This window comes from Aspergillus affinis (assembly GCF_023601865.1).
Source record: "Aspergillus affinis strain CMG 70 chromosome Unknown NODE_60_length_195438_cov_84_765746, whole genome shotgun sequence".
Classification (NCBI taxonomy): Eukaryota; Fungi; Ascomycota; class Eurotiomycetes; order Eurotiales; family Aspergillaceae; genus Aspergillus; species Aspergillus affinis.
Genome location: NW_026515841.1, coordinates 103,611 through 126,437, shown reverse-complemented (window position 1 = coordinate 126,437; position 22,827 = coordinate 103,611). Strand labels below are relative to the sequence as shown.

The 22,827-nt window shown below is 49.5% G+C and overlaps 5 protein-coding genes across 5 annotated transcripts; 2 read left to right on the top strand and 3 right to left on the bottom strand.

Annotated features, from left to right (window-relative positions):
* Positions 1–5,668: 5,668 nt before the first annotated feature.
* On the top strand, positions 5,669–7,495 carry KD926_008932 (sugar porter family MFS transporter; the record flags this gene model as incomplete). Its single annotated transcript, XM_053101517.1, has 4 exons — positions 5,669–5,888; positions 5,942–6,130; positions 6,207–7,146; positions 7,201–7,495. The coding sequence occupies 4 exons, from the start codon at positions 5,669–5,671 to the stop codon at positions 7,493–7,495; spliced, it is 1,644 nt and encodes a 547-aa protein (XP_052954927.1).
* A 2,127-nt stretch (positions 7,496–9,622) lies between these two features.
* KD926_008931 (putative MFS transporter) lies at positions 9,623–11,444 on the top strand (the record flags this gene model as incomplete). The annotated part of the gene is made up of 4 exons (XM_053101516.1): positions 9,623–9,762; positions 9,818–10,129; positions 10,180–10,771; positions 10,839–11,444. 4 exons carry the CDS (start codon positions 9,623–9,625, stop codon positions 11,442–11,444), a joined length of 1,650 nt encoding a protein of 549 aa, XP_052954926.1.
* Positions 11,445–11,955: 511 nt separating this feature from the next.
* KD926_008930 (putative FAD-binding monooxygenase) lies at positions 11,956–13,728 on the bottom strand (the record flags this gene model as incomplete). Its single annotated transcript, XM_053101515.1, has 1 exon — positions 11,956–13,728. One exon carries the CDS (start codon positions 13,726–13,728, stop codon positions 11,956–11,958), a length of 1,773 nt encoding a protein of 590 aa, XP_052954925.1.
* Positions 13,729–14,541: 813 nt separating this feature from the next.
* On the bottom strand, positions 14,542–14,889 carry KD926_008929 (uncharacterized protein; the record flags this gene model as incomplete). The annotated part of the gene is made up of 1 exon (XM_053101514.1): positions 14,542–14,889. The coding sequence occupies one exon, from the start codon at positions 14,887–14,889 to the stop codon at positions 14,542–14,544; it is 348 nt and encodes a 115-aa protein (XP_052954924.1).
* An 887-nt stretch (positions 14,890–15,776) lies between these two features.
* On the bottom strand, positions 15,777–17,367 carry glnA (glutamate--ammonia ligase; the record flags this gene model as incomplete). The annotated part of the gene is made up of 6 exons (XM_053101513.1): positions 15,777–15,794; positions 15,847–16,268; positions 16,322–16,826; positions 17,069–17,161; positions 17,255–17,287; positions 17,365–17,367. 6 exons carry the CDS (start codon positions 17,365–17,367, stop codon positions 15,777–15,779), a joined length of 1,074 nt encoding a protein of 357 aa, XP_052954923.1.
* Positions 17,368–22,827: the final 5,460 nt, after the last annotated feature.

Genomic DNA, 22,827 nt, shown 5'->3' with positions numbered 1-22,827 from the left:
GTTAGTTTAGTAAGTCTGATTCGAGCAATGGAACCAATTCATGAGCCTTTCTTTTACACAGTAGTTTCGCGGTCTAGATCGGAATCTAGTATCCTCCGTAGCTTTACCTAGGTACATAACACAGTCGGGTCTGTACCGATCATACGAGAGACAACCAATCCGATCGATCGGCAAGGAATACTGATTCTATCGGACGGGGAGATGTCATGCCTCCTTCTTTAACCGTCAACTCCGTCCGGTCTTGGCCTTGGCTTTTCTTGGTCTCTATCTTGGCCTCGGCCTGATCCCTGTGTCTTAGCGGATAATCTACTAAGTAGTCTCATTGACTGCATGTATGGGTACATACATCTCACCAGAAATAAGGCGATAGATCGGCCTCAGCTACGTGACTCATTTCAATCAATGAACATTGGATTCGATCATCAGCGCTTACAAGGATGTCCGGTCCACTTAGATTAGCATATCTTACGAGGACTGGGATATGGAAAGGAAGAAAATAGCGAAGATTATTTGCTTTGGAGTGCTTAGACGCATAGATAAAGGTGTATAAAAACCTCGATGAATAATAGAAGAAGGAAAGAAAAAGAAAAAGAGAAAATAAAGAACTATGGAAGATCCATATCGATAAGAGACCTTGTATCTCCTCGCAGTTATCATGTAAATGGAGCCCCGGGCAATGAGTATCTCATGTATATGTACATATGGACTGTACATACGCAGTACAATCTACACATCCTCTTTTTCTAGAAGAACTCTATACTATACAATGTGACAACCATCGCTAGAAGCCTGAGCGAGCTACGGCGTTTGTTGCCTGAACCCTCAGGCAGATACCGCTTCAGTGGCTGACTAGGCCACGTACACAAAGCTTCTTCGACTACTGTAATTAGTATTGTTTCTTCCTCACGCTTAGAATTCAACATATTTCTCGCCTACGAGCTTGCTACGTAGTTGGAAAAGGGTTGTAGCATACAACACATAAATAGAAGCGGTGAGGAATCTAGAGTCTGTCATTTCTTAATAGTTTATCAAATTAATGATATTACATGTACCAGTTCATCATACACGTACAGCACATTAGGAAAGAACGAAGGGGCTGGGGCATTTGATTTGAGGCTCTAATTGCGAACAATGATCTGTTAGCTAGCCAGAAATCCGGATACAGGGATACAAGGGATGGTTATGTGGAGTATGAATATATCACTCATTCACTTGCTCACGATTGAATCGTCTACCCTGCTCTTCCTGTTGCTGTATGTACAAAAGGAGCCGGATACACCTAGAGACCTACTTAGAGGAACTAAAGTAGGTAGGTATCCAGACAATGTCATGATTCAGATAGTTCACCGCCTCGTTTATTTGTCTTCAGAGTAATTTATATGGTGATGCGTTTAGTACACAGTAAGCTTTATGTGTAAAGCACGGGATGGTGATAGTAATGCGTAAGCGGATGCAGACGTAGGTGCGGGAGAATGGACAGATAGATAGACGATAGATGTAAGGGATATAAATCCGTTATTAGGAATGACATATCATTACTATAGTGGAAATATTTGATGAGTCTGATATCATATAGACATTTCCTGTGAATGACGGTAGAGCCCCGTATGGGTGAGTGATAACTGATAGTTATTGATGATACAGATAAAATCAAACGAACCACCCCCCTTAAACTAGCTAGGTATTTTCTGGAGAATTTCTCCTAAGCTCACCTCAGTACATACATTCCTGGGGTAAGAGGATACTCTCCGTAGTCCGTATCCGTTGATAACTAATTAAGTAGCTAGATCCTGGTGTTATTCGAATCCCGCCCCATTCTTCATTTTCATTTACTGGAAGAGGAAAGTAATCCAGGGGATCATGGTGTTATCCGAGAAGGAATTACCTATATGAGTAATATCGAAGAAGGTTGATAATATGGAGTAGTGTTCGATTCTTCGCTTCTCGGAGAAAGAGAGAACAGACGTACACGGAGGGAGGCGAAGGGCAGTCCGGGTAACCTTCTTCAATTCCCCGGGTGGCGCTAAGACAGGCCGATGGGATACATGTGTTGCGATGGTCACGCAGGGCGAATAAATGAAAAGAGGGAAGAAAGAAAGCGGGATGTTTTGTAGACCCTCTACGGTGTACTTCGCTGCTAGAGTTAGGGCTGGATTACTTATTGGTCAAGTACCAAGGAGACTTGATTCATGTTTGTCGGTACAATGTTATTAACAGAGTAGATGCTCAGATGTCGCATTCAACTTCCGGTGGGTTCAAGGGGGCAACAGAAATAATAGAATATGTATTAAGAGAAATAAATATCCGGGGTCCGAGTCAGTCGATCATGCGGGAGTGGGTAAGTGGCTGTCAGGTCCGTGTCACCGTCACGCGTTTCTCTCACCCCATATTTTCCAGTTTTTCCAAGAGAAGATTATAACGAATCCTGGGGTGATTCACATCGGTGGCCAAAGCGATTGCGTTGTTTAGCTGATGGTGGGGGCAAATACACAAGTGGACGGAGTACCAGCAGGTAGGTTCGGTAAGAAACATGTAGCGAGTACGGAGTAAGGGGGAGGATTCTCGCAATGCCAATCCAACATAAGATTATACCTACTTCGGTGTACATACTGTACCCATACTGTGTATGTAGAAAGCAGTCAGGCTGAGGGTTAGTGCGAATCCATGCATCGAACTATGGACCACCGGGCAACACCAGATGAACAGAAATGACATGCCCGGGAAGTCCGAAACAGGAAACCCGATGGCAGGCTGACAGAAACCCACTCGGCTGTGGCCGAAGGGAAAGGAACCAGGAGGCCAAATCCAACTCTTTCTCACTCGAATGTGTCGACAGCAGGGAAAGGACAAAATCCCCCCTCTGGCGAAGTATCGACTAAACCACGTTCGGCTAGCCGGACCGGCGCTGGTTGGTTGGGCGATCGGGGGGCCCTCCATCCTCGGGCCCTGGGGAAATGCGCCCGACCGACGAAAGGGAAAAAAGACGCGGCTGATGGTCCACGAAGAGGGTGTGAACCTGATAAGTGAACATGCCATATCGACCGACTTTGCGAATCGACCTAAGTGGGGTTTAGTCTGGGGATGGGCGTAACCCCAGCTCTTAGCCGGTTAGCCCGTTCTAACGCCTGTTAGGTAAGCCCCGGCGCCCTCGGTCTCCGCAAACACCAGCGTTCGTCGTCTATAGAGAGTTATTTTGAGTAGGGCTTTGCATTTCTTGGGTTTGTCTTGGGAGATTACTGCAAGAGTCTTGTCTTTTCCTTGGAAGTGCTTGAACCATCCCTCAGCGTGCTTGTGCGAAAGGCTGAAGGATGCCGCGGGGGTACGATTGGTACGATGGGCGCAACCCCCAGACCGTGGCGTTCTGGGCCGATGCTTCGGCGTCTGGGCAGTCTTCGGGGGAGAGGTTTCTCCGCTCCGACGGGAAGGGCATCCTGGCAGGCGGGAAGAAGAATCGGAGCCGAGAGAAGCCGCTATGCACTCTGTACTTGTACTCTATACGGTATAAGGAAGATTGAAGATATCTGAAATCCACTGACCGAATTGCTCAAATCCAAAGCTCGCAGATTGTCTCCACCGTGTCTCATCCATTAGCTGATGAAATCGCGATCAGTTCATCTCTTCTGTCCATGAAGCAACCCGTCAGAGGAATTGCGGCCGTCTTCCTTGTTTCTGCCTAGATGGACGGTAGCGTTGGAAGTGGAGATGCGCCATCCGCGCTCTGATTGGGTTGACGAAGGCTAGCGACGGCCAAGAAAGAGGAGAGATCGAGGACAGAGGAGAATGAAACAGAAAAAAGGCCGAGAACATGGAAATGGGTTACAAGTTACAACCTCATCTGTACTAGCCGAGCGGACGGGACCGAGAGTGTTTACCCAGCACGATAATATTACGGAATCGCAGGAAAAGCACGCAGGTGGAAGATTCTAGCAGAGATGGTGGTGTACGGTGTACAGAGCAATCAAACATCTATAGTCTTGAACAATTAATCAAGAAAATGAAAATGAATTGATCGATCCGATGGATGTATACAACCGTCCAGCATCCAGGTTGAACACGAGACCCATGGCAAAGGGGCAAGAACGCACGACGTCACCCATGGGCCGCGGATAGGGCCGAGGGAAGTGCACTGGGCGCGCCCCTCCTTTTCTTTCCCTCTGGCCAAAATCCGGAGTCTCCAAGTCCCCGGATTCATATCGGAACTGGGTCGAGTGGAGATCGCTGGTATCGGGTGGTACGGTGACATGTAACGGGTCAGTTGAGCAAGGTCGATGACGATGATAAATCGCTCTCGCTCGCTCAACCACGCGAAAGACCACGCGAAGGGCTTTGGCTTTCGCGGTGAAAGGGAGGGCAGAACTACTGCAAGCGAGAGAATCCAGAACAACGTTTGGGATGGTGAATCATCAGCTGGCAAGCTTCTGGAAGGAATGGACGGGGGAATATCAATTCCTTTCCGGTTCTTGGACATTTGGGAATTTCCGGTGATTCTATAGGAGGGCAGAGGAGGTCATTTCCATGAAATGCTCGAGCAGGAATCAATTGTGTTAGAAATGAAAAATGAAAAAGAAATCATCAAAAAGAAAAAGAAAAGAAAAGAAATAAAAAGATGCAGGATACCAGGTATATGTTACACCAGGAGTACCAAAGGGTATTCGGTTTGCCCAGAAGGGGCTAGACTGCACGCACAGCATTGAGTGGAGTGGAGCCTTCCCTGTATCGTGCAGACACGCCTTGCCTGTTCGGGCCGACAGAGGGAGAGACCATTGCCAGTTCAGCCCCCGCCGATCCCATCGTGGAGGCCCGTCGTCATTTCGGCCATGCGACCTGCTTTTGCGGAGGGTGTCCTCTCTCTCTCTTTCCGAGCCCTTTAGCCTACCGATGCGCTTCGGTCCACGGACTACAGTCAACGTCGGCCTGGAAGTGGGGATTCCCTCGCTCCCTCTCTCTGTCTCCCCTCTCTGGCCGGTCTGGTACGCCCAATGGCACCGGACCATTCCATCTGGAGAGAGCCAGGAAAGTCGGGGAAAACATACCTGTCGTAGCGACTCTCCGTCGCCTACCGGACCCCCAGCTGCTTTGCATTCTCTCGATCCGGAGAGGTGGAGACGTCGGTCTCTCACCACGAAGCATTCACTCCAATCACCGTGCCGTCTCATCGTTTGCGTTACTCCGTATTTCCTTTGCTTTTGCTTCTGTCTGTACTCTGTACCCTCTGCTCCCGTGGAAGTTAATTTGGGGGTACCCTGTTCTGGCATGGAAATACCGCGGTGTCATTGGTCTGTTGGCCTGGTTGGGACTATTATATGTTTCATTAATTTATTATTTTCTGTGCTCGCGAATTTAATTATTCTTCTTCCTGCCTAGTCAATGTTAGTCAATGTATTTCATTTACCCTCCAGGAACTCATCCCGGTCTCTCTCTGGCTGTCTCGACGCCGTTTATAAACCCGTTCACCTCCCGCCGTGTAACCCGGATCTTCTTGCTTCTTTCCTTTTAACCTTGTTTCTCCCGCTCTCTGTCATACCCTTCTTCCTCGAGAGGTCTTCCGTCTGACACATCCTCCTTCTCGTCCTCTCATGAGTCTACCTGTTCGTACTGGTACTCCTTAATCAATTCCCCTAGGGAGTCAGAAATACGTGATATAGAGGAATCCGGTCTACACTTCACCATGGCGCGCAGCTACTTGGGCCTTCAGGGCGGCAAGCTGCAGGTCGCTATCGGCCTCATTGCTGGTATGGATTTCTTGCTGTTCGGATACGATCAGGGTGTCACCGGTGGTCTTTTGACCCTCCAGTCCTTCATCAAATACTTCCCTACAATCGCGACCAACGGTGACTACTGGGACAGCCTAAATGCCGCTGAACAAAGTGCTCAATCAACTCGTCAAGGTATGTCCATCTTCATTCTTTTTTTTTTCCTCGCTTCACTAACACTATATCAGGTATTGTTGTTGCTGCTTACAACTTGGGATGCTTCGCCGGTTCGATTCCCACCATCTGGGTGGGCAATTGGTTGGGTCGCCGGAAAACGATCTTCGTTGGTTCTTTCATCATGGTTATCGGTGCTCTGCTGCAGACAACCGCCTACCATCTGCCTCAGCTTATCGTCGGCCGTCTGGTCACTGGTTTCGGTGAGCATTTTCTTTTCAGATCATCTATACAATATAATTGGTGCACGTCAAAGATCGCTAACCAGCCTTGCATCAGGAAACGGCATGAACACCTCGACCGTGCCTACTTGGCAGTCCGAGTGCTGCAAATCCAACCGACGTGGTCAGCTGGTCATGATCGAAGGTGCCATGATTACCTGTGGAATCACCATCAGCTACTGGATCGACTTCGGTCTTCTCTTTGCCGACCCTAGCGAGGTGGCCTGGCGATTCCCATTGGCCTTCCAGATCTTCTTTGCCGCCATCATCCTGGCCTTCGTCATGTTCCTTCCGGAATCCCCTCGCTGGCTCGTGCTGAAGGGCCGCGAGGACGAGGCGCAAGAAGTGCTGGCCGCTCTGCTAGGCGAGGAGGCCGACGAAACCTTCGTCCAGACCGAATTCACCGCCATCAAGGCCACCGTGCTGGAGATGGCCAAGGGCTCCTTCCGCGACATGTTCACCATGGACGAGAACCGCCACTTCCACCGAACGGTGCTCGCCTACGTCAACCAGATGTTCCAGCAGATTTCCGGTATCAACCTGATCACCTACTACATCCCCGTGGTGTTGGAGAACCAGCTGGGCATGAGCCTGATCAACTCGCGCCTCATCGCGGCCTGCAACGGAACCGAGTACTTCATCGCGTCGTGGGTGGCCGTGTTCACCATTGAAATCTTCGGTCGCCGCAGTCTGATGCTGTTCGGTGCGGCCGGTATGTCGATCTCCATGGTAATCCTTGCCGTCACCGCCAGTATTTCGAACTCGGGCGCCAACGTCGCCTGTACGGTGTTCCTGTTCGTGTTCAACACCTTCTTCGCCATTGGCTGGCTGGGCATGACCTGGTTGTACCCGGCCGAGATCGTGCCTCTGAAGATCCGTGCGCCGGCCAACGCTCTGGCGACGTCGTCCAACTGGATCTTCAACTTTATGGTCGTCATGATCACCCCGGTTGCCTTCCAGAACATCAAGTACCAGACCTACATCATCTTTGCCGTCATGTAAGTCTTTTCTGCTCTAACATTAAATTGAATCCAAGACTAACCCGCACACAGTAATGCGGCTATCTTCCCCGTCGTCTACTTCTTCTACCCCGAAACGACTCGCCGCTCCCTGGAAGAAATGGACCGGATCTTCCGCAAGACCAAGAGCGTGATGTCCCTAGTCAAGACCGCCCGCGACGAGCCTCATATGTACGGCAAGAAGGGCGAGCTTCTGCACACCCTAGCGGACGTGGAAGACGATGCGGTACGTCGTGCCAGCGTGCTGAACCACAATCACAAGTCGCTGGAGAAGGACAGCGACGAGAACGTGAGCGTGGAACATCGCCAGGATGCAGAGAAGGCGTGATCGAATAGATGGCCTGCTTATTTTTCTTCTGGATGATACCATGAATTTTTTGGATTTTGTTTTTACATCGTCGTGGCTTACGGTGGAGGCCTCCTTGCATCGGGCACAGGTTGCAGGAGGCATTCGGCCCGCCACCCTTACTTCTAACTTATACCCATGTCATGTCGCTTCATGTATAATTAGATACCAGTTGAGGCTGAGAACCTATTATTGGTTATGACCATATCTTCTTTCATGAATGTAGTACATACAACGCCCGGATTAAGGGGGTAGGGGTAATTACAGTTTGTACATCAAGGTCGACGACGCAGGGGCCAGCCTACAAAGTACTGTAAACCAGCCCTATCTTTATGACCGCCCTGATGCACACCCAGTATTGCGAATTCCGCAAGCGATAAACCGGACTCCCCGATCTAGAACACGCCACCGGTTTGACTTCCCACGCCCCGTTGGAAGCGATTGGCTCGAGCCGTTACACCGAGACTCACCCTAACGATGCACCTGTCCGCAGTGCATGTGGCAATCCGTAAAGCCCCCCTTACTCCTGACGCCTTACTTCGGCGTACAGTCTCGGGAGGCCTCGATGCGACTGTCTAGACGCGGTGGCGATCCAGGTTACATGCCGACTGACTGCTGACTCGGGTTTCGGGGGGGTTGGCCGAGATGAGATGACATTCCGAGTGTTGAACACATGGAGTATTCAGGAGATAGTGTCTGGTTCATGTCGAGTGTGTATGTATGTATGTATGTACGTATGTATGTATTCTATATCAACGGACGGTCGTTTTCGTGATCGACCTGATGACCAAGGCTCGTTCATATCATTATCCACAATGCGCATACCTGCCGGCTGCACCAGATGCGGACTGTCAGCGGTCGAGATCCGGGTGGAGTCGATCTTACTCCCGTGCTCTCTCTGGACGGTCAGGTCAACCGCATCCGGAAGGCCAAGATTTGAGGAATGCCGTGAGATCTGGATGGGATCGGATTGAATATCCGTGGAATGTATTCCATTCCATGTCTAGAATGCCGTAGGATTTAGTGTTGATGATACTGACAGAAATCGAAAGTGTGTATCTGATTGTCCTGCAGTTAGTCAGGTGGATAATATTTTAGCTCGCAGCTTGACCGGCGAACGCATGGAGAAGGAGAAGGGCTCGGGAAAGCGTTGACTTTGAGTGTTGAGTCACGCCGATCGACCAATTCCAACGCGTTCACCGGGTGGGATTTCCTTCCCAACACCCAACCAGGAGGGAAGAGAGAGGGTAAGACCACTCGGAATAGTATCCAGCGATGGCTTCTAGATTGTACCTTGAGTCTTGACAGCCATTGAAGGTTGAGGCGATCACCACCTCTGATTGGCTGCGTGGGACTCCGACGGTCGGCATCCCATATTTTTCCTTTTTTTGGGGTTCTCGTCTTCATTCTGGACTGCGATTCCTTTTCGTAGGACCTCGGTTGTGGTATTTGACACTGACACTGACACTGACAGACTGACAGGCTGAGATTTAATAATATTTTTGATTCTGCCAGACCCGTCCGGACAGTCCCGTGATCAGCTCGGCTATCATCACCTCTAATCAATCAATCAGTTCCTCTCTGATCCCGGTAGTTGCGATCTAAATTCCAGCATTGTCTGAAGATTACCTCCCCTGCAGTGTCCCTTTTCTTCAACTCGCCATGTCCCCTGTGCAGGTAGGTTCTTGGCTCCAGCTGATCGGAGATTAATCCCTAGTGTTACCCATCCTCATTTCTTTTCGTTTTCTTCCATCCTCCTCGTCTCCTTCCCCCCACCCGAGAGACCAAGAAGCTAATTAAACACCGCAGGGTTAAGCAGTGCAGCCACAGCGCAACTGTGTGGATCGACGGTCACATTCGTTCGAGTCCAGATCTTCTCCGTCGACGTGCGGGGTTCGAAGTTTTATTTCTTGGAGGTCTTGTGCTGATCTTCGGTTGCTTTCTTTTCTCTTCACCGGCGGCTTTTTGATTCTCTTCTTTTCTTTCTCTTTCTCGTATCTTCATCGTAAAAGTTCGTTTGTTTCAGTTCTGCAGCACTTCTTTGGTAAGGTTGTGCCGTCCAATGAACGAACCCTCGGATTTTAACTAATCAACCTTTTTAGCCTAATTATGTCGTCAACGCAATACCCCCCGGCCGACGACCGGGATAAACATCCGCCCCAGAATATTCACGAAGGCGATCAAGACAGTCGCGACGATCGTGAGTCGGGCGAAGAGCCCGATGTCGCCAACATCGAGCGCATCTACCGGTGAGTCTAAGCAAGCCAGAGAAAGGCACGGGAAGGAAATCGCTGACCGGTGCAGAAAATTGGACTACCGCATCATCCCCGCCTTCTGGGTGCTGTACTTCCTCTGCTCCGCTATTCGATCCAATGTCGGGTTGGCGCAGACTATGAACGCCGACGTTGGGCATGATCTTGGCTCCGTCTTGAACTTGACGCCGCATCAGATCTCGACCGGGTTGGCTTTGTTCTACGTGTGTTATGTCGTGTTCGATCTGCCGTCTAACCTGATCATGACGCGGTTGAGCCCGCACGTCTGGATGAGTCGGATTGTCATCAGCGTGGGGATTATCGGGGCGTGTATGGCGGCGATGAAAGCCGCCTGGAGTTTATAGTACGTTCCCCACCGGAGAATGGCACGACTCCAAATACTAACCGTCGCAGTCTCCTTCGTCTCCTCCTGGGTATCGTCATCGCCGGCATGTGGCCCGGCATGGCCTACTACCTCACCCTGTTCTACCCCCCGTCTCGCACCGGCAAACGCATCGGTCAATACTACACGGCCGCGCAGGTCTCCGCCGCCGTCGTTGGACTCGTGTCGGCCGGATTTCAGGAGATGGACGGCGCGCATGGCCTCGTCGGCTTCCAATGGATGTTCCTCGTGTACGGCGTCATCACCGTAGCCGTCGGCATCGTGCTGCTCTGGTGGCTCCCCGACCGACCCACGGCTCCTGGCGAGCAGCCTCCCCAGCGCAAATACCTCTGGTGGATCCCGCGCAGCAAGCCGGCGCTGACCGGCCGCGACGCCGAAATCCACTACTACGACCTGAAGCGCGTGTATCACCGACCGCAGTGGACCTTGCGCGATCTCACGCGGGTGCTCCTGGATTGGCGGCTGTGGCCACTCCTGATCATGTACTTTGGCGTGGTGGGCGTGGGCATCGGCGTGCAGAATTACGCCACTGTCATTATCAAGGGAATTAACCCGAGTTTGAACGGAATCGACTTGAGTCTTCTGACAGCTCCGATCTGGATCGTACGTCTATCCCTTCACCATCTCAACTACCTCAATTATCATACTAACCCAACCCACCAAAAAACAGATGGACCTAATCGCCATCCTCCTCGTCACCCCCCTCTCCGACCGCTTCCACCGGCACCGCGCAATCTTCTTCTCCATCCCCGTCTGCTTCCAAATCCTCGGCCTCCTCCTGACCACCTACGCCGGAACCGCCTCAAACAGCTGGCCCCGCTACGGCGGCCTCCTAATCGTCGGCTTCGGTCTGGGCCCCACAGTGCCCATCACGATGACCTGGACAACGGAAATCTTCCAGCCACGACACGGCGAAGTCGGCGTGGCGGCTGCCTCGGCGGTCGTTTCGGGACTGGGCAATCTGGGCTCGATTCTGACGACGTATGCGTTGTATACGGGGTGGGCGAGCGATTACGAGGCGGAGGGACGGGCGAAGTATCGAAAGAGTAATTTGGTGATGGTGGGGATTTTGTGTGCGAGTATTTTGGCGTCGGTGGTGATGGAGGTGTTGTTGAGGGTTGTGGAGGGGAGGAAGAGGAGGAGAGGAGGGGAGAGTGGGAGTGAGGGGGAGGGGGAGGACGGGGAAGGGAAGATTGTGGATGGGGCGGCGAGAAGGGAGAGGGAGCAGAGGGGGTTGGATGGGTTGTTTCGGTTTGGGATGTTTAGGAGGGGGTAGTTTATATATCTAAGTAGATACGTATATACTTGGTCTGATCATGAAGATAGACCATGGTCTTCAGGTTAACTGTATAATGTAATCCATAATCGTCGAGGATCTCTATCGTTATACTTCTCCTTGTCCTTGTACAGTACATTATACCTTGTAGACAAAAATAGTCTACGGATATGGGTTTTCCTGAACAGGATTGACAGAATCAATGCACAGAACACCTGCATCAGGGGAGAACTTCAAACAAGACTATATGAGTGCATGATCGCACGACCACTACAAGAGTCAAGTACATGAGTACAAGAGTACATGATATTCTTGGTTGTGACCTCGCGTTGACTCATGCAGTCAAAACCTGATCGCAATATTCTCTAAACCAAAAACTAATTCCATCTACTGTAGCTACAATCAATAACCTCATCCAATCTATCCTCTCTCCCCTCCCTCCATATACTATACAAATTACACCCTATAGCCAGACCCAAACTGAACCCCTCCCATAAACATATGCGTAATCCTACTCCCTCTTCCCTAACCGATGATAATTCCCCTCCTCCTCATAATCCGGTAAAACCCACCCCCTCTCCCCCTTCTCTCCCTTCACCTTGTAAATCTCATCCCTCACCCAACCCCCAAACGTATCCACCCTCAACCACGAACAAACACCCAACATAACATTCCACATCCCGACCCCAAACTTCGTCTGGGGCAGTGAGTCCCACGCACTTTTTCCCTCGGAGAGGTCTTTCTGGATGTAGGTTATGAAAGGACGGAGGTTGTGTTCGTAGTTGAGGATTGCCTGTTGAATATTGGATGTTGAGATGGAGGGGGGCGTGGTGGTAGAAGTAGGTTCAGACTCCGGAGTATATCTGGTAGGTTCGATGCCAGATGATGATGAGGGAAGATGATGGGCTCTGGTAGACGCAGCAGGGCCAGATGCAATTTGAGAAGTGCAATGCTTCCCAATCTCCCCGGCCAGGACATACGCGCCAACCACGCCCGCCGTGGTCCCCATGCCTGTCGTCACGGAGGGAGCGTACGCTGCGTCGCCGACAAGAACAATACGGCCGCCTGTGTAGCTAGCCCTGGTTGTGTCCCTGCCACCATGCTCTCCAGTTAAATCCCGCTCCCCAGAACCAGAGGAGGCAGGAGGAGAAGGGAGAAGAGTCGACCATCCCTCCATACTCACGAACCCAATCCTCTCACAATAAAAATCCTCCGCCTCCTCAAGTGCCTTCATCAACCGATCCGTTTTCCACCCCGCGTCTGCGAAATGGTGCTTCAGGAGCGCTTTCTCCTCGACTGGATCCATATGACCTTGTCTCAGCGCCGCGAAGGCCGGGCTGTCGGTGCGGCAGAAGAGGTAGACTTGGATTCTGTGTGGGTGGTGGCGGCGGGTGAAGATGGCTCGTTTGGAGGGCGCGAGGTAGGCGGTTCCAATTAGTTTGTTTGAGTCGGGGTTTGGTTGAGGTTGAGGTTGAGATGATGATGAGGAAGGAGAGGGGTTGTCAGATAGAGTCGGGAGAGGCCAAGAAGTCGTGAAGAGACCGGCATACACGCCTAGGGGCTTGAATGGATCTGTCAGTGCATGGCCAGTGCCATGCACTGCTTCTTGATCTTGACCTTGACCCTGATTCAGTTGTGGCTGCTGCTGACCCTGAGACAATAACCTTCTCTGACGCTCCCTCTCAGCAATCAACAACTCCCTCACCTTCGAATTCTGTCCATCTGCACCAATCACCAGATCGAACTCTTCCTTCTCCCCCGTCGAGAACCGCACATCCACCCCGTCCGCCCGTTCATGGAGTTCATCAATCGAGGTCCCGAATCGATACTCCACCTTACCCTTCCCTTGCTCTTGACCCTTCAGAGCAGAATCAAACAACAACCGACACAAATCCCCCCTCATAACCTCCCACTCGGTAGTTAACGTAGTATTCTTCCTCTTCCTCCCCTTGCCCTTCCCATTCCAAACACCCCTCCCATCCCCATCGCCAGAAGTACTCAACAAATCCCCCTCCGTGGAGGATGAAACAGGAAACCAAGCCCTCCTCCTCCCCACCCTATCAACAACCTGAATCCCCTCCTCCCGAATCGTCTTCTCCTTAAGTGCGCTCTCAAGTCCCATCCGTCGAATCACTTCCACGCCCGGGCCGCGCAGATCGATTTGCAGGCCTGTGTCTCGGAGAGTCGGGGCGCGTTCGAGGATCGTGAGGGTGTGGCCTTGGCGGGGGAGGAAGTGGGCGAGCGTGTTGCTTGTTATTCCGGCGCCGGAGAGGAGGATTTTCATTTTTTTGGCGGGTTTTTTTTTTTTTTTTTTTTTTTTTTTTTTTGCTCTTCCTCTATTTCAAGGGGGTTATTGATTGGGGGTTGGATGTAAGTAGAGGTATGTTGGTAGTGTAGTTTTGTATGGGTGATATTGGTGGTGAGGTTCGTAATCAGTGCAGTTTGCTGAGTGGGTAGAGTAGAGTAGAGTATAGATCGATAGATAGATGATGTCCGATGAATAGATAAAGAGATAGATAGATAAAAGAACAGGTGATATTATACAAAGCAAGTCCAAAAGAAGTACGGAGTATTTCACCTGGACTTTTCGAGCTGAATCAAATTAAGCTAGGTAGCTACCTCCTTCCATACTTATACTAAGACTCACTCATACTCATCATGACTACATACCATATACCAACAACATCACCCAATTACCTAACTCCGTATGTGTGAGCATTCGGCCGAACTCGGGATATTCACCTCTCTCTGTATGGAATATCCGAGGACTACGTATAGAGTAGACACAGTCTTATGTCCGAAGGATTCGGAAATTTCTGGATTCGAGATCTATCTCCGAAGGATCGGGTCTAGATGGAGCTAACCAGTGTGTCGACTCATTTGAGGTCGTTCATTCATTCATTGAAGGAATCTTTCATTCTTATTCAGCGCCTACCTTGATTCCACAGTCCTGGTCGCGTTTCAAGAAAATCGTCACGGTTCAAACCGCGACTCATGCTTTCCGGCCCTTCTAGCAACCCTCTTTCCTACAGATGTATGTATATAGCAGCGATTCTAATCCTTCAGCCTCTGCCGTTCTGCGTCAGTCAAGGGCTTCTCAGGTTATCTTCCTCCTTGGCCCAAACCCCCCTACGCTTCCGCGAAGAGGGATCTCGTCGTTGCCATCCTCGTCGTCTCTGACGGGACCGGTATCCTCCCCGAGAAGCCCTGTGCTCGTAAGGATAAGACTGCGAGCGCCCCCTTTCCTGCTCAAGCAAGCGCTCGTATCGTTCTGCGAGCCATCCCGCTTCGACGAGATTCTTCGGTCGGGTGTGAGTAAAGACGAGTTCTGCTCGCAGGATGCTGCGGGTTTGACCGACTCGCTGGGTTCAATGGCAGGATGAGTAGATGATGTTCGACGTGTAACTCGTCCCTGATCGTGGCGGACTCTTCGACTTGACACCATAGTGATGATTGATGTAGGGTGAAGCGATCAGAGCTAACTGTAGGCCACGGATCTCGCTCGGGCACTTATCCCCCTTCCTACTACTGTCCCCTAAGAACTTCAAGGCACAGGTACATACATGTACAAGGAGAGGAGGGACGGTCATGTATTGCGAAGAGCTGAGGGTTGAATCGATCAATCGATCGCCCGCGAGGGGTATTTCTATTATGTCATACATGAAAGACCAGTCATTCTCACTACCTGAGCCGTCTGCCAGTTGGTTTATGGAATAATGTTCTGTGATGGCTAGGATATGCAGACTCAGAATCAGATCCTGTATGTTGGGTGATGAGAAAGATGATATGTGGATTATTCAGGGCTAGACACATCTTCATGTCTGTAGGAGTTGTATGAATTACACCGTTGTGGCTTCAGGACTACAGCAAGTCAAGACGACCAAGACTACTAGACTGTTCAAGTAATTTTGATGTTTGGTCTCAATATCTTGATTAATGAGTGATGTTGATACACTATCTACTGTGACAAGGTAAAGCTATGTGTGTTTTGTTTTTTTCTTTTTTTTTCTTTCTTTTTTTTTTTTTTTTGATCCACCATATTCATTCCTATGATTGTCCATTTCACCTCTGAAGAGAATGATTCTTCTATGTTTGCCGTAACACATAACACTAACAAAAAACAAATGCAAGGATGGAAACGAACGTAGATGGGCAACCTGGCATCTTGGAGTAAAGAAAGAAACCCGGAACCAATCTAATAGGCCAGGAATAAGAAAAAAGAAAACAACAAAAATAAAATTCTATGTTTTCTCCCGACTGCCAAGGCTGCTTGCCTCAGTTCTGCTCCCATATGACGCCGGAGGGTATACGAGTTGCTAAGTAATAAAGGATTTAAAGGCCACCGCAGAGCTGTTGAAGTCAGTACATCTTCAGGGGGAAAAAAGGGTTGATAAGAACGTACAGTCTCAACGATGATACCAGTGATCTGGTAAGGGCAAGCATTACTGGCAGGGCGACGATCTTCAAAGTAACCCTTGCCATCCTTGGCACATTGGCGGGGAATACGGATCGAGCCACCACGGTCGGCAACGCCGTAGCTGAACTTGTCGATGTCGCCGGTCTCGTGACGGCCGGTCAGACGCTCCTCGTTACCTTCGCCGTAGACGGCAATGTGCTCGACGTGACGCGCCTCCAGCTTCTTCATGGCGGCTTCGATGACCTTCATACCGCCATCGGCACGCATCGAGGCGGAGGAGACGTTGGTGTGGAGACCAGCTCCGTTCCATTCACCCTTGATGGGCTTGGGCTCGAAAGAGATGCGGACACCGAATTCCTCGGCGACACGGTGGAGGATGAATCGGGACAACCAGAGGTGGTCACCCACTGTTATTGTTAGACATGAACAGATCAATTGATTGGGGGAAAGGAAGACTCACTCTCGATTCCGCTGCAGGGACCGACTTGGTACTCCCATTGCGAGGGCATGACCTCGGCGTTGATACCGGAGATCTTGATACCAGCGTACAAGCAAGCGCGGAAGTGAGCCTCAACGATATCACGGCAGTAGACCTTGCCGGTTCCGACACCGCAGTAGTAAGGGCCCTGGGCACCGGGGAAACCTCCCTTGGGCCATCCGTACGGCCAGCCATCGTTACCGAGGAGGGTGTATTCTTGTTCCAGACCGAACCAGAATTCCTCCTTGACATTGGCCTCCATCAGGCGGTTGGCATCGTGACGGTGGTTGAACTTGTTGGGGGTTCCATCCGAATCCCAGGTCTCGCAGAGGACGAGGATGTTGTCACCCAGACGGAAGGGATCGGGGTAGATGGCAACTGGGCGCAGGTAGACATCGGAGTTATCGCCAGGGGCCTGACCCGTCGAGGAACCGTCAAAGTTCCATTCGGGGAGCTCGTCGACCGACTGGACAGGCTTGGAGAGGGTCTATTCAAAATTAAGTTAGCCATGTATCGAAGAGGGGCTGAAAGCAATATGCGGTTGGTCACGTGTGGAGCGGGTGGATGCAGGGACAGGACAAGCCAAGGGCTCCGTGCGCAGGGCTTATCGCAGGATTCAGAGTCGACCAGATAAGACGATCTTCGATCTGTTGACCCGCCAAATGCACCACCATCCACGATCCACCAGATTTTACCGCACATTAATTGAGGAAATAGGATCGGTCATACCTTGGTCTTGCTACGGCAGCCACCGACGGCGTCAATCCAGATGTATTCGGCTTGAACGGTACCTCGCTGGTCGAGGGCCATGTACTTCATGAGCTGTTGCCAGCGCACATAATGTTAGTCTGACTGTTTCCTCAAGACCGCAGAGCGGCTGAAGAAAAAGTATAGGTATTAATAAGAAAAACGCACATTCTCCGTGTTGGAGATGGTAGTCGATTCGGCCTGAAGATGAGTCATATTAGCGCACAGTTCGGTTGACCACAGCTGGGACCACAGTGTGGCCGGGAGTAGGAACATACCATGATGAATTAATGTGTAGTTAAAGATGGAGAAAAAGGGTTGAAGTTTTCAAAGAATTCAGCTTGCACCAAGCAGAGCGAATTTCAAGAGACTGATCAATCAACGGATCTTCGATACTGCAGTAACAGACGAAAGCGGCAAACACAATCAAAAAGATTGAAGGGATAAGTAATTCGAGAGAGGAGAGAGAGAATATGGACGAGAGAAGAGAGTGGAAAAGCGGAATGAAATATGGAGGGATGGAGATGTGAGATACAATGAAACTGTGGGTGGGGGGGAGATGCTTTAAATTTAAGGAAAGAAAGGACGGAGAGAGCTTTTTTTGGGGGTGCGAGAGGGGGGCAAATTCGGTGCCAAATCGGGCATGGCGGGAGTCGGATTGAAAATTACGGTAATGTAATATTTTTAGTGGGCGCGTCGGTTGCCGGGCTGCTTTGGTTACCTTAGTCAGTCCAACTGGGGCAGTTGCTGCCAGACCGAACCCGTCTGGGCCTCTATTTCGGTCGATCGATCTTCATCAATGTGTCATGGTTTGCTACGCTACTCTGCTGTTGTTTCAGTACGATATAATTAGGGATGAAAAAAATAGAACAAATTTAAAAAAAAAAAAATTAAATAAAAAATAAAAAAATAAAAATAAAAATAAAAAAAGCGCAACGCAGAATCCTGAATAGTGAAATACACCAAAGTAACGGACAGGCCAGAAGCGTCCATCAAGATGGCGGTGCGGCAAGGCTGCAGCATCGACCAGGGTCGCCGTACGCCACAGGTTTCCACTCGGAGACTCCTACTCTACGGGTAGATGCTATCAATAGATCTGTATACATACTAGCATTGAATATAGTATACTCTATACAATATAGTTAGTATGTACAATACTCTTTACTATCACAGTAATGAAAGCCCACTACGAATGTAAATTGCGCATTCATTCATCCAGTCCAGCCCAATCGGGAAATGCAAAAAATGACTCCCCCTTTCTTCCCTGGCCGGGGCAACCCGTCAGGCATGCACACACGTACTCCGTCTGCGTGCATTGCACTTGCAGACATGTAACAACGAACTATATTGTGATAGGCAAATGCCTCGATTCCAACCGGATGCCGGCCTACTTCTAGACGAGTCGATGTAACGATCCATCCATCTGGGACGGGTCGCGAACTCAGCTTTTGCTGGGATTTCCCCGGATAATCCCACCCCACGCCACGGTGATCCCGAATCCCAGTGCCCCCTATCAGTATCATGGTCATCCCTGATCCTCCCCAACCTACTCGGGGTAGGATGATGTGTAGATATCTGAGCCCTCGAATGGGAGGGGAGCTGTTTGAAAAAGCAACGAGCAGATGGTCTGATTCCGTCGACATACAGGTCAAGGTCAGCGCCAGAGATAGCGACACGAATACGTTGGTAACGGGTATTATCAACCGCGACCGGGATGGTGGTACATATCAGCTGCAGGACCCAAGTAGTTCAAACGTTGAATGCACCTAATCTGATAGATCTGGATTCTATTGGCAGGAGGGGAGTATGGCGTTCAGGTCATCATCTGGATAGCAACGAATCCTCGCCGGATGTCTTGTGCTATCGGTCCTATCATCAAGAGGATATATAGCACGGGTAGAATCTTTCGAGAAAGGTGATAAGTGCGACTGCTCGATGCCAAAAGTACGGAGGACAGCATGATAGCACGCAATCATATCAAAATCCAGGTACGGCGTAGCGTTGTACCCGTACCTGCGACTTATCAAGAACGCATCCCAATTAATTAATTCCTTATCAAGTGCCCCTCAAAAAAGACCCCCGCCATGTCGCGTGGGTGGGTCATAGCGCGTCTGCCGATTTTGATTTTTTTTTTCTTTCTTGACTCATTCAATGGAATTCAGAAAATTCCCTCGTGCACGTTTTCTTGGAAGGGAGAAAAAGAAAGAAAGAAATAATATCCAATTATCCTTCCATCGCATCCTGTTTTTCCAGCTAGCTCTTCCTTCGGGAAAATATTACTGGATAGAATTGAGCCCTGAAGCTAAGACAGACCCAATATCAAGTATCACTACTCCGTTAGTTATCAACATCTGGAGAATCGATTCCATCCCTGATCCTCTCATCCACCCCCAAGCGGAAATAATAAATCTCAACATATCCATGGATCTTACCACCTGGTTTCTCCATTTACATTACAACTACCCAGCCTCAATCAATACCAGACCCCCGGCCACTCTTTTTTTACCTAAGTATTACCCGTGGAAGTGGGGCGATGGCAAAACATTCGCGAAAAGGCGAGAGAGCCGCCGACCGCCGACCGCCGTACAGTACGGGGGCCCCGAGACCGGCTGGACGTTAGTCAGGCTTATTCTTGGCTTTACTCACTTCACTGCGACCGGAAAAAGGTGCAGTGAGTACGGTGTAATGGAAGTAAAGTTCCCACAAACCAGGATTCTCCAGAATTTTGCCTCTATTTGTTTTTGCCCTAATTTTTTTCATGTACTTGGATTTCCCCAGGAAAAAATCACGGATAGATTTCCCCGGTGGCAAAATCACCATTGGCAATGGATTCTAGAGAGCCAGGGTTCATGGGCAATCCTGCTAGGCTTCCGATGGGTTTGCTTGGATCATCGTCATATTCATGGATTTTCCCCTCTTTTGTCGCGCCGAGCGTGTGAGGGACGACTGCCGTAGCAAATGACAGGGCGTCCACAGTTGCTGGAGTCGGGAGATTCAGGAATACTCCGACAATCAGCTGTGACGTTTGCTTTTCTGCATCTGTATGATGTAGGCAGCTGCGATGTTCATGTATACAGGTCGGTTGTCGGATATGTATGCGGCATCAAACCAGAACGATTGGTTCAGCCCTGTGGATGACAAGGACAGGAAGGAACTAAGGTAGCTGTCTAGATCTAACTGTTTACTCCGTACTATCTAGCCAGCAGTCTAGCACCGAGATAGATAGCTCACAGTGTAGACTGTAGACTGTAGACTAGTAGCTCAGAATTTTCATTCCGGTCGGTACATTGTAAGACAAAGTGGTTTGAGAATTAAAAATAGCGAGGCTAACGAATACATTGATTCAAAATCCAATACAGCTTGTATTTTCATTTCTCAACCATTTTCATTTTTATCGCCTTTATCAGCTGCGCCGCGCCTGGTCTCAAATATAGACGAGGCAATATAATAATAGATCATCCATCGTGGCGCTGCACCGCTAGCCGAAGCCGGGTTAGCGTGCCCAACTGGGATGGATCATGGATTCCCCAGGAGAAGGACAAAGGTCGTGGACTCGACTCGTGCATCTGCCTTTTGTCTACACCGCAGATATGTACCTATCACTATCCGGTCTTCTTTGTCCGACTGGGAAACGTGGACGGAGGCTGTCACGACGAAACAACCGAGAAGTAGTTTCGAGTCCCCTGTATGGAGGGAGAAACAGCCGAACCAGTCCCAGGAAATTAAAAGGCCCAAAGGGAGAGAACCACCAAGCAGGCTCGGCAAATCGCATCGCACAACCCAAAACAACGACGGACGGATTTGGTATAAAATATCCCTCACTCACGCCCTTTGATAGGGACTAATTGTTCACCGCCGATCAAGAATTCTCAACTCCGCCATAACATGCGCGGTTTATTGAAATTCTAATAAGAAAATAATAAATTGGAAAAGCCCATGACTTGTTCATACCCTCCACTGACTTCCTCAAAGGATAGACCCAAAACCTAAAACGCAACAGAAACAAAAATGAAAAATGAAAAAGGAAAAATGAAAAAGAAAAAGGGAAAAAAAAAAAAAAAAAACCCTCACACGCGGTCAACCAAACAAAGGCAACGAGGGACTCCGCCGCACCGAGTCTCTTATCGTCGGCTGCTGATTGGCTCTGGGCCGAGGGATCGTGACAAACGGCGCTGACTGACCTCGGGCCGAATCAGAGGCGGCGAATAATTCATTATTCACCCGGACATTCAATACTCAATAATAATTAATTGGACTTGTGATGTTGGGCAAGATTTACTATTTCACGTTCATTGTTGTATTTTCTGATAATCAGATGAGTGAGGGCGGTAGGGATCGGGGGTGTCAGATTCATGGGGCTTTTCTCCCTTTTGGGACTCGCCTGCTTCCATCGCGGTGCAGCTTCCTTGAACTTTCCTTTTAGTGAGTATAGACTATAGAGTAGGTACCTGAGGTATCTAGAGATAGGGAATTGCAAGATACACATCTGTATACCCATACACCCATGAAATCATCCTCTATGCCAGTTCTCTAAAAAGGTGGAGGTACATACGTCGATGGTAGGTCAGTCAATGCAAGATACCTTCAGGGCAAGTCACAAGCTTACCCGCCTTGCCGACGGCGGTTACCTGGGAATGATGTAATCCCAAGCAAGGTAGGGACTTTTGGAGGATGTACCTCGTAGAAAGACAGAGAGGCCGCAAGAACAGTGCGTAAGTATATTTGCAAATTGAGAAATATTTACCCTCAATATGAAATAAAATTACATCCTTCATTGAATGGAACCTGAAGTCTTGAAGATGAGACGTCACGCTGCAATGCACGCCCTTGGCAGCATGCACAGGTACCTTCCTACCTACCTTACCTTGCCTACACCTTCAATCCTGTATACTCCGAAGTGAGGCGTCCTTGTAAATCGCGCAGTTGATCATTCATTCACTCAAGAAATGAAGAAACCAACATCCCTAGAATTGGTCTGTCTGTCCGTTGACCTGGAAGTAAAGTAAGAACAATCGGACTGGTCATTCTTGAGGGATATATCTCTACCTAATTCCTCTTTTTTTTTTTTTTTAATTATTTCCCTGCCAGCTAGCTCCCTAGTTACTGCGTGAATAGTCAACTAGTAGTCGCAATGTACCTAGGTTCTGAACTCTCCCCGCGAGATTTTCATATTTGGGATCCAATCGATTCGATTATCCAACCCTGAATTCCCTCGCGCCGGACAACGCAAGAACGGACAGCTGGGGAAAGCTCCTTGCGTCCGTTGTGGATTGCTAACTCTACCTACCTGCATGCATGGGTTGAATTATTTTAGTTAAATCCCTCACACACACATGCTCAGATATACATTCCATCTAATGTTTTTTCTTTTCTTTTTCTTTTAATTAATTTTTATTCCTGCCCGCTTGGTCAGGTAGCAATGTTGAAAACTGAAAAGTCAAAATCGATCTTATTTGTAAATTCCATCGGTCATCGATTTGTTCCCGTCGGTGGTGGATCGGCAACTTTAAATCTACGACTACGGTTTGCTTGCTTGGTATGACTCTTCACTCCTGTACATAATTAAGAGTTAAGATGAAGAGTGAGTGATGTATAGTTAGTAGAGTAAGTTGCTGGTGATCTACGATTGAGTAAACTGATAGAATAGTTATGCTGTGATTATTTTCTCACTTTATTCTATTGCATTGTCTGCATACCAATTCCAAGTCCCGTCTCCGTATTTCGCTTCACCCCCGTACACC